General features: G+C 31.9%; 1 protein-coding gene across 1 annotated transcript; it reads left to right on the forward strand.

Moving 5' to 3' along the window:
- The first annotated feature begins 4751 nt into the window (after positions 1-4751).
- On the forward strand, positions 4752-9738 carry LOC115880058 (probable beta-hexosaminidase fdl). The gene is made up of 2 exons (XM_030897180.1): positions 4752-4955; positions 7803-9738. The coding sequence occupies exons 1-2, from the start codon at positions 4852-4854 to the stop codon at positions 9484-9486; spliced, it is 1788 nt and encodes a 595-aa protein (XP_030753040.1). The 5' UTR covers positions 4752-4851; the 3' UTR covers positions 9487-9738.
- Positions 9739-15909: the final 6171 nt, after the last annotated feature.

The following is a 15909-nucleotide window of genomic DNA, read 5'->3' on the forward strand; positions in this document are numbered from 1 at the left end:
GGCTGATGTCGAAGATGGAGAATTGGCTTCTGCTGAGCCGTCTCAGATACTGGCTTTTGTCAAAGCTCTGAGACTGTATTATGAGTTTTAACCCGTTTATAGCTCCCCGTTATAACCCCCCGTTATAGCTCAAGAAAGGGGAACACGCAATAGACCTGTAAGGTTGCGGTGGTTAATCCTCTCATTCTATCATTGTTTATGCCTGTGTCAATTAAGTAAGGTTTGACTAGGATATGTTTTAATATAGTTTTCACACACTATTTCCGCAAGTGCGGAATATGAAGGGGACGGTGATTGAAATTTCTTGGATCCTCTTTCTTGGAAGAGTCATCTTCATTAAAATTCTGACTTAATTTGAAAATTTGACAAACGCATTTATTTAGAGGTATTAAAAGTAGCGGGAAATCGCTTCATACCTTTGTTCCTTGTTGGCAGACCAACAAACAAATATTTCGGTTCCAACAATTTTACTATTCTTCATCTACACAGCTCTATTCACAACCATTCTTTAAAACCTAAAACCAAATATATAACTATATTCCTCGCCAAATCAAAATAGAGAAGTAAAAAAGCAAATACACACAGTTTTAAATCTAATCCCCTCGGTGTTCCCTTATCCAACTTCCAACCCCCGAAAAACTAATCTCTAACTCGATTCAATAGTACCACTGACTACGCAACCATATTTTGGCGTAGTCGACGCCCGAGGCTGTCCAGGTCAAAACGTCCGTATCGCCGCCGGTTGTTGACAGAAAAATCACTGCTCCAGCGTCGTTCCAAAGGAGAAGGGCCGACGTATATTGTGCAGTTGAAATGGTAATTTGTCGAGGAGCGCCCTATCGAGGCCGCCAGCTAGAAAGGGCGGAGGGTTAATAAAAAGCCAGGGATCCATTTTTAAGTGCTCAGTTTAGACGGGGATTATCTGTTGACGGGCTGGAGATAGATGCGAAATCGGCAGAGGCGTAGTTGAGAATGTGATTTATTTTATTAATAGAGTTATTTGGCTTAAACGATTGGGGTATTTTTTGTAGACAATGTTAGATACTTCTAAATTGAAGTCTTAGGTTGACTGCTGACCCGAGAATATCGGGCTCCAGTCCAAGACGGAACGAACGCTGCTTTATTTCTTTAAATAAAAATATTAGGTTAAGGGCAACCAGCTAGACTCCAGCTCAAAAAAGACAATAACAATCCACCATGAGTATGTATTGGCTTAGTACAACCTCCCAAATACTGCCTTTCAGATAAAATCGGATCGGCCATACGTATACACGTGAAAAACTTATGACACACTTTAAAAACACTAAAGTTATCAATGTTTTACATCAAATATAATTTGAGAATGTAGATAGTCCCTATTATATTTTATTGTCATTTACTTAAGAGTGGCCCATACAGCACGTTCAAATGAAATTACGTTTCTACGAGGGAGACACATGAGAAACAAAATATGTTAAAGTGAACCTAAGTGTTCATCTAGTTCTAACATATACATATGAGATACACACAGGTTTATATTGATAGAATTGTGTGATACAATGTTTACTAGTTGTATACCGTATGCACTCAAGATTCTAAAGAGTTTTTTGTAACGTAACAAATAATTATTAAAATTATGAAATCTGACGTCGGTAGGTATATGAGACATACAATGTATAAGTCATATGTATGTGTGATACTTCGTATCATATATATATATATATATATACACCTTGTAAAAATGTGACATATATATATATAAATATATATATATATATATATATATATATATATATATATATATATATATATATATATATATATATATATATATATATATATATATATATATATATATATATATATATATATATATATATATATAGATATATTATGTAATAGTGTACTGTTGTGTCTACATTCTAGCATGAAATGAAGGTGTGCGCACGCGCGGATAGTCTCAGCGTAGATACACCGACCAAGTGTATCTTATGTGTCCTCATGTTGTCCTCTCTCCTTTCTCCTTTCTAGGAGTGTTATGTTTTAGCAGCCATTATTGTTTTATCATTCGGAAGCTCTATATAAATGTTCTGATTGTGTGTAGTTTAAAAGAGATTTTAAGGTAAGCACAAGTTTTTAATTACCTTGTTACACCTTCCTAAGTGTATTATTAATATTATAGCAGCGACTCTTCTCTTACTCGATACCCAATTTACCAAATTTTGACTTGATGAATGAAAACTCCAAATATTCTCGTATAATGATAAAGAGGTTAGCTCTGCAATATATTTTTTTTTAATTTCGAAATAATAAAAATCTAAATGAACCAGAGATAGAAAGATTTAAACACTTCACAAAACTTCTTACACTGATATTCGGTAAGCTATTGATGGATCAATATACAAATATGTTTAATATTCAATAATCACCCAAGTAGCATCTATCTGACTTCGAACTAAATCTGACCTGAAGCGACGTCAGACTTTGTGCAAATTTAGGTCAGGTGCTGGTGATACGACCGGTGACGTCGCTTTCCTATTAAAAGCGACGTCGTTGGATCCGAGTCGGTAAATCCAACGATCTGTCGACGTACAAAATAACAACGTACCATTTTTATTAATTTCCCAACGTCGTTCCCACGTTGGCTTGCACGACGTACATATACTTGATCTAGCCCGACGTCTACCCGTTGTCCGGATAAGATACGTCTCACTGATAGTCCCTAAAGTAACGTCCAATTATATTTAGTTGTATTTTATGTCCATATTTATAACCTAATTTACGTATCTCTATATACATATCTCTATTTACGTCCGTAAATACAACGCATTAAGTAGCATTTGCGACCTAATGAACATCATGAATATAACCTAATAAAAAGTTTTTGTAAACATACTTAATTTTTTTCTATGCCTAAAAAAACACTAAAAAGGCATTTAGACATTCATCTACATTTTACAGAAAGAGGTCGATGCTTTTGCAAAATAATAATAGTAGTAGTGATGTCTTGCCTCCACCCATAAATGCTTTTTATCCGCAAGAGATGCTGCATTACACTGGTGCATCTTAATTTCATTTTTTAGCTTAGGAAACCAGCAGCCCCATCCTCCTCCCACATGTGAGGTTAGGCTTAGTGGCTGCCCATTTTTTTTAAGGAGAAAACAAAAACTAAAATATAGTTGCACAAATCCACAAATCACTGATACGCAAAGTGAGGTTACGTGGCGTACGTTGGAATTATATACGTCATAATACGATTGCCGGTCGTCCGGTTTGATGACTTCGGTCGTGTGAGACGACTAATGTTGGAGACCCGGTCGGAATTGGTATATTGGTAGTTCATATTAAGTCGGACACAGAAATCCGCCATTCTTAACAAGTATCAGATTGTCAGCCATTTTAAAATCGTTTTTTGTTTTTAAAATTTATATTCACATTTCGATTTCTAGTAGAATAATATTGATAAGGTTGGTATCGATACCGGTGTTTATCTCGACACCGGTGTTCATCGCGATACCGGTGTTAAGATAAACATCGGTGTTGAGATAAACACCTGTGTTTTAGATGAACACCGGTGGCGGTGTTGAAATAAACATCAGTGTCGGTGTTGACACCGGTACATCGACTGAAACACCGGTGGTCATCAACACCTAACACCGGTGTTCAAATTTCAACACCGAACAGGTCTACCCTGGAGATTAAGTTGCAATCATTTCTAAACATGTTAAAAAATATTAATTATTATTTTTAATTATTAAAGAACGCCACTGGTGGAGTATTTTAAAAAGTTTATCTGGTGCGGTTTAACACACTGTAACTTTAAAATTCAATTGTGTTAAATATTCTAGTGTAAAATATTTTTTTCTTAGTGTTTCAAAATGGATGACAAAGATCTTTTTGTTAATTATTAAGAAAACACATACCTACAACAGCCGCCCATAGCCAAACTTACAATAGTATATGCAGGGTGTCCCAGGCTGAGCGTGCATTACAAGTTTCTGGAGAACCACAATAACTAGATCGGAAATTTTTTGCACATCATTGTTTTACAACAAAATCTATCGATTAAAAATATTTTCAATATGGCGGCACTTTCGGAAATACCGGTTATTTTAAATAGGTGCCCCCATTTTTTATTACATACTCAAGTTTTCTGTAATATTTTATGAATATTGATGTTAAACACTCTATACCTAACATCGAGCCTAACATTAATCGTTTTTGAGAAAAAAAATATTTTAAATTTTTGGACGAAAAAAACTACCTGTCAAAAAACGATTAATGTTAGGTATAGAGTGTTTAATATCAAAATTCATAAAATTTTACAGAGAATTTAAGTATGTACTAAAAAATGAAAGCACCCCTTTAAAATAAGAAAGTTGCTGTCAACTTCCGGTATTTCCGGAAGTGCCGCCATATTGGAAATATTTTTAATCGATAGATCTGGTTGTAAAACAATGATGTGCAAAAAATATCCGATCTAGATATTCAGTTCTCTAGAAACTTTTAATGCACGCTCAGCCTGGGACACCCTGTATCTGCTTCTACCTGTATATGTAGTATAAAAAAGAAACCTGTATATGTAGTATCTTTATAGCTTAAAGAAATCTTAACATGAACAAAGTGCTAGAATCACCATAAATTTCCGTATTTTTAAAAGCTTCTTAATTATTTTTTTCTCTAATAATTAATGATGCAGATCCATTGAAACGTTTCCATAATTTACTACATAGACGATATAATATCTAAACAGTCAAATTAGCAAACCAATTGATGTACATGTTTACTTTTAACGTTACATATACATCTTATAACGGTTCAGCTTAGTTTAAAGTACGGCAGTCTTAACCCAGATTATCTCACCAAAAGACGATGAAGCTAATCAGCATGGCTATGTCAAACGTTTCGCGACTGTTTCTATTAATGTCATTAGGTTTTCTGTTGGAGTGTAGTTTTATCGGTATCAGGAACGTGCAGTAAGTAACATAATTATTAATCTAGGTATCTAGGTAATCAGTTAAATTTTCATTGAAAAAAAACAATTGAACATAGTTTTTAATCTAGATTATATTGTTGTATCTATCACCATCTACAATATATTGTCGGGTAGAAACAGTTACTTATCAATATAGAATAAACAAAACGTTTTTGAACACAAAGTCTTTGATTAATTACATTATATTAAAATTAATTTGTGCTAAAACGAAATAAAAAAACTTAACTGATTTAAACGAACCACCCTATATATTATTGTATTTTAAAGTTTACATTTACAAATTCTCTAATTTTATATTTTATAAAAATCGTTGGTGCTTCATGTTTTATATTTTCATAAGGGTTTATTTTATATTATTTACAACATTATGTTATTTCAAAATGCTCATAAATTCGCCATAAAAATTAGATACAAAAAATATATCAAATTCGATTTTTTAAAATTAAAAAAAAAATGTTTTGTATAATATTATGGGATGCTATGGTTAGTTATCCATATATACCGTATGATTAAAAAAACGGCGTCAAAATGTTTTGATTTGGTGTTTTCCTACAAAGATATTTGGTTGTTTGCCATATACAGAGTGTCCCAGAAATAAGTGCAAGTATTTTAAGAGGTACTAGATATCGATAAAAGAAACATATTTTCTCGTCATCGTTTTTCAAATAAGTCGAAAATAACGGAGTTATTTTACCTTAAAAATTTCCAAAAAAATGATTTTTTGCTAAAATTTCGAGAACCACTGGATCTTTTCTGGATTTTCTTTCTTGTAAATTTAATCTACTACCTATGTTGCCATATTATTAAGAAATTATGCTTTTTAACTAAAAACTAAAAACATTTCCAAAATTTTTTTCAAAAAATTCCTAATTTTCAAAATTTCTTTTCGCAAAAAAAATCTCATAGGCGTGTTTCTGAGACCGAAATATACTACCAGTTAAAATACTTGCACTTATTTCTGCGACACCCTGTATAGAATATTCAAACAGCTATTTCACTTATACAGGGTGAGTCTTAAATAAGTGCAAATACTTTTAGAGGTAGTACATTTCGACCCAGGTGCCCGGTGGCGTAGAGGTACAAGCTCTCGTCTACCAATCTCAAGGTGTGGGTTCGATTCCCACACCCGGCATTTCATGAGCCGACTATTTTTATTAAAATAAAAATAGTTTGGGTACCTAGGTCGACTCAGCCTTAAATGAGTACTTGGGATTCACAATCCTGAGGTAATAATAGGCGGTTGAAGCGTAGTGCTAGCCACATTACCTTCCTTGTATACCGAACGGCTCTAGTATAGCAAGCTGTACCTTGCTACTCCCAAGGCGTCAAACGCTATATACGGGAGCTATTATTATTATATTTCGGCCCCAGAAACACGTCTAAAGTAAAGTAAAGTAAAGTTTTCAGTTAACGCCTCCTTTTTGCTGCCAGGGCTAATCTGGACGGGGCCTACTTTGGCCATATCATGGTCAACGGCCACATCATGGTCAATGGCCTACCGACTTGGCTAGTGTCTAAATCGACTCTTAGAAGATATGCCGTTGCCCGAAACACGTCTATAAGTTTTTTTCGTGAACAAAATATTTTGAAAATTATGATTTTTTTAGTTTTTAGTTAAAAAACATCATTTCTTCATAATATGGCAACTTAAGGAGTAGATTAAATTTATAAGAAAGAAAATCCAGAAAAGATCCATTTGGTTCTCAAAAATTAAGCAAAAAATATATTTTTTAAATTTTCAAAATGAAATATCTGGGTTATTTTGGACTTTTTTTTGGATTTGAAAAACGGTAAAGAGAAAATGTGTTTCTCTTAATGATCTATCAGCCCTTAAAATACACTTATTTAAGAATCATCTTGTATATTCACGCAATATTTTATCATATTTTTTTGTTCTCCATTTTTTATAAATTAATGTAGCAACCTACCTCTTGCCTCTACAGATTTTTTCTCTAGATAGAGGACAATAAAAACAAGAAAAACATGCTATTCGTTATTTATAGTAGGTACCGTTAGAGCAATACATAAAATAAATTTGTGTTGAAAATAACTTTAATATGAAAAATACGAATTAAACTTTTTTTTGATTTATAAAACAAATTAAAACCTTAACCCAGATGTGATATACTCGTACTATAATAATACATGTGCTAGTTTCCAAAGATCCCGAAATAATAAATTACTAAAATCATCTAAACCTTTATACTTGTAGTGTAAATAATTTCTTAATTTAATGAGAATAACTAAATATTTTCTCACAGTATTTTTAAATCTAAATAATTAGCAGAGGCTGACGATACAGCTTATAATAATAAACAACCTAGTAATTTGGCTGAAAATACAGATGTAGGAGTACAGCAATTTTTTACATTGTTTTATTTATTTAAAATTTAATACGATTTTCAAGAAAAACTATTTTTTTTCGCCCTAAATTTGAATTTTATTAGCTATTTTCATTGTCAAATATCATTTTCATTATCAATTATCATGATAAAGCATTAATTATAGACATTTATAGATATTCTTATAATTTAGACATTTTTAATAGGCAATGATAAACTCAACCAAACCAAAAACTAATAAAATTCAATGTTCAAGCTGCAAGTAGGTATGTTAGATAAAATGCCAAAACGTTTTCAATACAGTATGTCCCCAGATTGTTTTTACAAGAGGAAAAACCTTTTTGTTATTGACATTCTGAGAAAAATGCATTTTTCATAAAAAATGTTTTTATGATTTTTTTTAAAAATATATATCCTCTTATTCATTCTGCATTAATATCTTTATATGTTTATACAATACCTTTAAAAGTTATTTTTGATTCTAGTGCTACTGGCCCACAATATTCAGCAGATAATTGGGTTTGCAGAAACGAAACAGGATGCACTCAACTTGGAGAAGACGTTCAACATCAGAATGGCGAAAAAATTATGTCCAACGAAACATGTTACATGCTCTGTCCAAAAGAGCCCTCTCTTTGGCCCAAACCAATTTTCGTAGAAGTGCAGGACAAAAATTTCTCTGCTTTCCAAAAACAACACATCTTTTTAAAAGTATTATCTCCGACTAACAAAACCAGGAAAATGGCTGAGAGAGCAGCTAACCTGTTTATAAACAATTTAACAGGTTCTTCGAAATATAACAGAATATTTGAAGAAGAAACTGAGGAAGTTGTTAAAATACATGTACACATCAAAAATAATGACACGAAACTGACCTCTTCCACAAACGAGAGTTACATTTTGACAGTAGGTTACCAAAAAAATGAGGTAAGAGTAAAAATCACGGCTCCAACATATTTCGGTGTCAGACACGGTTTGGAAACATTGAGTCAGTTAATTTGGTACGATGCTCAAACAGATAGACTCAGAATAATGCACGAAATCAGAATAATCGACGAACCTAAATTTCCACATAGGGGAATCATGATAGACGTTGCTAGAAATTTTATTCCCATCTGGTACTTAAAAAGAGTGATTGATGGAATGGCAATAAACAAATTAAACGTGTTGCATCTTCACGCATCAGACTCAGAAAGTTTTCCTTTAGTATTGCCCAATAATCCCGACTTTGCAAAAAATGGGGCATACGACAAGGCAATGACATATTCAACTCGTGATACAAAAGATCTTATTGCCTATGCTAATATAAGAGGTGTCAGGGTAATTTTGGAAGTTGATGCTCCAAGTCATGTAACTCCAAACGCATGGCCTAACGGTCAAACAATGTGCGGAAAAGAAAGTGTGTTTAGAGCTACTCTAAATCCAGATGACTCCAACGTTTTTGGAACGTTACAAAGTGTTTATAGGGATCTTTTAAGTCTAGGGTCTGATGGGGATTCGTTCCATATCGGAGGCGATGAAGTAGTTCTTGATTGCTGGAAGCAAAGCAAATCAGGTAAAACCCTTTCCGATCTGTATTACCTCTGGGTGAATTTTACTAACCAAATGGTGGAACAGTTAAAATCTGCCAACGGAGGAAACCTAACATCTGATGTGATATTATGGTCCAGTCCTTTAACAGACCGATTTATAACTTATCTAAAAAATAAACCCAACCTAGTTGTACAGTACTGGTTCGGAAAATTCGACCACATCTTCCAAAATAACTTAAGAATAATATTCTCGACAGTTGGATATTGGTATCTGGACTGTGGATATGGTCCATGGAAGAAGAACCAAGTCCTTGGTGCTTGTGATCCTTACACGCACTGGATGAAAGTGTACAGATACAGACCTTGGGAACAGTATGTGAACAGACTGAATCAAGTGATGGGTGGGGAGGTGTGTTTGTGGACGGAACAGGTGGCCGCTGAAGATGTGGAGACCAGGATATGGCCTAGAGCTGCGGCTTTTGCGGAGAGGATCTGGAGTGATCCAGGGTGGGAAGATAGAGAGAGAAATAGGTTGTACGCTAGGTTTAACAGACATATAATCCGTATGAGACGAAGAGGGATATCTGTAGCTGCCATCTGGCCAATATATTGTTCGTATTATCCAGATAAATGTTAAACAGAATTTTATTTTAATTAATTTTAATTTATGTGTAATATCCAGTGAATAAAAAGACTAATGGTGTTATGTTTCCTCCTCATTGTTGTCAATAATTATTTAAGTTACGTGTGCTTTTTTAAAAATGAGATGTTATTTGTAACTTGTTAAAAATATTACATGGAGTCTAGTTATATGTACACATTTTCTTTCCAGTATTAAAAATAATAATTTAAATTAATTAAAAATAAAGCAGTGCATTCTCTCAAACAAGTAATTTCTTGTTAAATACTATACGATAAAAAAAGCACCACTGTACCAGTGTTCTTTGATATGACCACATCAGATCAGTAGATTATCCACCTCCTCCTCTTGGCTGCCAATGACGTCGAACAAAAATTACAAAGAACAAGTAAAAACAACTAATAAACAGAAATACAAAAAAAACTGAAAAAAACACTTGTATTCATTTTCTTTTTCACGCTATTTTTTTCATTATTAGTGCTTTGTTTTCTGCGTTTATCGGTTTCTTCTTATTTTTTTCTGTTTATTTTTTTATTACTGGATTTTTGCAGTATAGATACCTATTGCATATATGCATAGATACCTATTTAAGTATTTTTAGAAATACTTTTTCATTATTGATTTTTCTCTAATATCTACAGAAGACGTGGTAAATGATAATTAAATTTTATTTTAATGGCCATTTTGAGGCCGATTTTCTTGTTCTTGTATGTTAATTTTAGAACTTATCAAGACGTTTATTTATTAATACAGGAGAAAATTGTTCAAATAAAAATAAATACACTCGTATGCAAAAAAACGCAACGGAAAAAATTTTCGTCAAATTTAAAGTAATGTATACAGGGTGGCGCACCTCATTCGCCTCGGTTGATTATACGAAAACGGAAAGATGTAGAAACAAAATATATCGATTTTGAAAATAGCTACTAACTGTCACTAGAAACTTGCCATGACAAAACTAGCCATCTTGATTACAATTTTATTGAAAAATCTCTTTTTATTCAAAATCTGAGCCAGATAGGCAAACCCTAATATAGTTTGAAAGAGCATTTAAATCTGCCTTGACTTATTTAAAAATATACGTAGTGTTGCATTTGAAATAACGAAGCTTTTATTTAAAATAAATATTTAAAAGACCAGCAATTTTTGATATCCCTGTACACATTTAAGGAAGGAATAACATTTTTCTGTAAAGTTTATTTCTCTACCTTTAAACTCAGCACAAGAACTAATGATGAAAAGTAATGTGCAGGGTGTTAATAATCTATTCTATTGTAGCATGCAAATTTAAATATCATCAAATATCTCAAAAACCAAAGATTTTAAACATATTTAACCCTTATAATAAATAGCTTTTTTGGGTTCAAGAATCCAAAAATGAAATAAAATACCGGGTGTTCCATAAGAAAAAATATAACTTTGGTATGGATCTTAGTTCTGAAACACCCTGTACATTTCAAAATAATTTTAAATTGTGCCACATTACCTCCCCACATATACCCATAAAATATTTTGTTTCTACATCTTTCCGTTTTCGTATAATCAACCGAGGCGAATGAGGTGCGCCACCCTGTATATATGTTTTTTATTTTTAGCTGTATTTTCATGATTTTTTTAGCAAACTGTATAAACTCAGTCCTTTATAAATTTTAGTCTTTGGCTTATTAACATATACGGGGTTAATCGAAGGGTTGTTTTTTACCGTAAACTTAAAGCACTCTGTGTATTTTCGGTAATTATTTCCAAATACAGGGTGTCCCAATATTCCGTGGACGTAGAACTACTAGGTAGTTTCGGAATTAAAATAAGTTTATTGGACGCAGTTTACCTATACAGGTTGTTAACTGCACAGTTACTTATAGGGGAACAAAATGGCAACACTGCCTATTGAGAACGCATGCACTTATAAGGTTTTCTGCCGACTCGTCCCGTCGTGTCGCGTCGTCGCCGTCGTCTATCGACGAGCTGGCCGAGGTTGTCATATTTCAACCATAAAGCTTGCCGCGAGTAATAAACAAATTAACAACCTGTATGTATATAAAAGTGTGTGTAACAAATTAACACAGTTTTTAAGATATTTTAAGAATCCATATTCCGATTTGAATGAAATTTGGGGAGCTTATGTTTTATTTTTAAATCATAAAAAACAAGAAAATTCTGGAAGGGTAAAAGCTACCCACACCTCTACATACATTTTAGTAGAAATAGTATACTCCACTGACAACTGATTTTTTTTCGATAAATGGTCCTCCTAATATTTACTACATGTTTTCTCTTTTGTAAAAAAAACGCCTCATTTCATAGTTTTTGACAAAAAAAATATTTTTGTCATTTTCCCAAAGGAGATCCAAAAAATGACACAGAGGCGGATGGAGAGATCTATGATTGGCCTGACTTTGAGATATCGAGTAAGAAATGAAGAGATACGCCGACTTACGGGAGTGGATGACATTATTCAGCGAATCGCAAAACAAAAGTGGAGATGAGCTGGACACATTGCTAGAATGGCAGACGGGAGATGGACCAAAAGACTTATAGAGTGGAGACCAAGAGCCGACAAGCGTAGCCAAGGCAGACCTCCCGCCCGATGGACCGACGACCTGAAACGAATAACAACTAACTGGATTGCAACAGCTAAAAACCGCGAGAACTGGAGACGTTTGGAGTAGGCCTATGTTCAACTATGGACGTGAAAGGGGGCTGCATGATGATGATGATGATATAGAACATATATACATGGCTATGGAAATGCATAGTTTTAGAGTTACAGGATGTTAAAATTTTTTATAATTATGTTTTTTTGTAATTGTCTTAAATACCATTATTTTTTATTTAAAATTGCTGTATGCTGGACTAATAGTAATAATATTCAATAATATATTATGTAAAATATATGATTTATTAATTTTATTTTAATTTTAATTTTATTAAATGTGATTAATAAAATAGCGTTTATCTCATCAAAAAGGCAGAATTCGACAAAATATCAAGAGATAGCTTTTAATTGGCATTAAATGGCCTACTGAATTTTGATATCAAAAGAAAAAACGTCAGTAGCACACATGTTTTTTTTTTAAGTTCCAGTGAAAACCCATATGCACGTCCCTGGTGAATTTATCTCCACTTTTTTAGCATTAAAATATAAAGCACTTGTGGTAACTTTTACCCTCAAAATTTCATTCAACTCACTAAAAGTACTTGGAAGAAAATTATAATAAATCTAAAGAATATTAAGACTTTAACACCCTGTAGCTAGGAAACAAAGTAGAATCGGCCCAATGTTGATATTATGAAAAATAAATCATATTTTTACCTGAGGAATCTCCCCACGAGAGATGGCACATGTTTTTTGAAACACCCTGTATATACAACGTATAACAGCCTATCAATGTAACTATGGTTATTATTTATTTAATATTAATTGTCATTTAATTGTCAAGTTTCGATAGCCTAAAAAATGGCACCTATTCAAAGAGTCGTAGCTGTTCCGGTAGATAAAATAGAGGCTAAATCCTATTCTGAAGTCCCCGTACGAAACATTGCCGATCAAAGCAGTTTGTTGTATAGATTAAATAATATTCCATTTTTATTATTCTGGATTATTGTAATGCTTCTGTTTAAAACATTGTCACTTGTCATTGCAAATACCTATTTAAGTATTTTTAGACTTATATGTGAAGCACGTAGATTGGAATAAATACATTTTTTTTGAATAAAATGGATGTGTCTTGTAAGAAAATTTACTTTACTTGATAACATTAAGGTAATTTTCAAGAATTGTTCATAAAATTTATAAATATTAGACTAGTAGATGTTTGGTAAATATACGTTTTTCAGATCTTTCAAGTTATGAATTTAAAGTTGGACCTTGGAGTGAAAATATAATTTATACCAACAGAAAGAGTTTGACTACTAAAATTTAAATAAGATCCCAAAAATAGGGATGTGTAAAGAGATACTGTGATTTCCGAAAATCTTTGCTTTTTCCAATGAGCTTATTTGTGGAAACCTCCACTTTATGTTGTGGTGCTTAGATCACACATATTCTACAATATCTGACTTCATTGTTCCACTTCTATTCATTTCCAATTTAGAGGATGTTTTGTTTCTCCGTTAACGATTCACAGCATTCACAAAATACCTACCGTAAACTGAGGTATCGATATATAACATAATATCGTATGATCCAATAAAACAGCGTCAAAGACTGTTGAGAAATGACAATCGATAATAATATTGGCGAAGTCGCGAAATTAGCACTACTTATAGAAAGATTAAAAGCATACAACGTTTCCAGACCCACAAATATACAGGGTTGTTCACCACCTACGACACGGAGTAGGTATTGTAGCTAAACGATTAGATTTTTGGAAATTGTAAGTTTTGGGTTCGTGTCCCAAATAAATAAAAAATATGTTATAAGTTATGTTTATTTAAATGCAACAACCTGTATATTATTATACTTTTAGTTTCTACGATTAAAATAAAGGTAAAATTGATTAAGGTTTATCGCATTTTAATCTTACCGTTTTTGAAATATTTAGATTTCTGTTAAATACAGTAATAATTTTAATGCTTCATTTCTCTAGGCGTGTTTAAGTTTTAAAAACCAAATATTGTACTGAAGTATTTCTTTTTTACTAAATTTTGTGTTGAAATAATAAAAATTGTACTACCTACCCTATACAGCGCGTCTTAAAATTTTAAATAATTACTAGCTTTAAACGGCAATAACTTGTTTATTGTAAATAGAACACCCTGTATATTTTATGAAAATCAGATGCAGAATTTAATTGTCTGTCAAATTGTATTTCAACATTTTTTACCACACTTTTATATGTCTTCAGGTTTTCGTAGAAAGTGCATTTTCTTATAATTTACACCTCAATTATCAATAGACCCATGGAATATTGATATTTTTGATTATTTTTAAAGATGTAACAAATTTTTAAAGGGTACAGATTCTAATATTGTCGATATAGTTCATTTATGTCACTAAATATAAAGAAATTGTTTAAGTATTTGTAAAAGAGGACCAATTAATAAGATTCTAGTATTCAAACTACATTAATTGATTGTTTACGTTGATTAATAGTAATTGCTCTAAATACTAAAAAACTTAATTTTGTATGTATATTAGACAGTGTGGTAAAAAGAAACACCTTAAAAATGTTATTTCTTTTTTTGTCGGATGCTTATTTATAACAACAGAGACGTTCATTTTCATAACTATTATATTGATTTCTAATTCCATTTATTTAGAATAATTTATTAACTAACACAATTAATTATGTAATTAATTAATATTTGGGTGGAAATAATGGTGGTATATTTAATTAATGGTATACTCTTTTATACAGATTTAAATAGTTTTATTTTTGTATACAAATAGGCTGGTAATATTATTGTTTTTAGCACCTGTACATTTGTTGCTTTAAACACAATCTAAAATGTCAATATTCGATGGGTGATAAATGAGGTCTAAATTATAAGAAAATGCATTTTCTACGAAAACTTGAAGGGATAGGTAAAAGTGGTATAATACAATTTGATGGACAATTAATTGTGCATCTGATTCTCGTAAAATATACAGAGTGTTCCATTTAAATTAAACAAGTTATTGCCGTTTAAAATAATTTAAAGAAATTAATTTAAAATAAATTTTTAGACACTCTGTATGAGGTAGTATTATTTTTATTATTGCAACACAATAACAGATCTATAATTAAACTTAACAGTAAATATTTAGTATTAAAAACTTTGATACCCTTGGAGAAATGAAACCTAAAAATTTTTACTGCAATTTCACAAAATTGAAAATATTTCAAAAACGGTAAGGTTTAAGGGCGATAAACCTTAATCATATTTACCTTTATTTTAATCATAGAAACTAAAAATGTAATAATATACAGCGTGTTCCATTTAACAAAATACAACTTTGATATTTTTTATTTATTTGGGCCACTCTGTATCTTGTAAAAATATTTTTAAATTGTAGCTCTAATAGTCCTTCAACGCAGTGGTGGACTAAGGGGGGTGGCGGAAGCTACGGGTCCCGTCTTTTAGGAGGCCTCCAAATCTCAATAAGTAATTTTTTATTCAACTGGCAAACAAGACCAATATGTGTTCAGTAGTTATGAAACAATTTGTAGGTGGAGTATGCAAACCATACGTGTACGCTATACGTATAAAACTATAAACGGTATAAAAAGAAGCAGATATATTCACTTAATTATCAATTATCAGTACCAGTAATTCTCAATGGCATTTTCTATTTAGGAAATAAAATCAAGGGGTAATTTTCTTTGTTTAAAATATCGAATAATTATTATTTTTTTATAATTTTAAAGCTTACAATAATTATGAATATAAACTTGAATTTATTTATTTCAGCTTATATTTCAATGGTTTCATTATTTA

Source organism: Sitophilus oryzae, unplaced genomic scaffold, assembly GCF_002938485.1.
Source record: "Sitophilus oryzae breed Bouriz unplaced genomic scaffold, Soryzae_2.0 scaffold_1614_pilon_pilon, whole genome shotgun sequence".
NCBI classification, from domain to species: Eukaryota; Metazoa; Arthropoda; class Insecta; order Coleoptera; family Curculionidae; genus Sitophilus; species Sitophilus oryzae.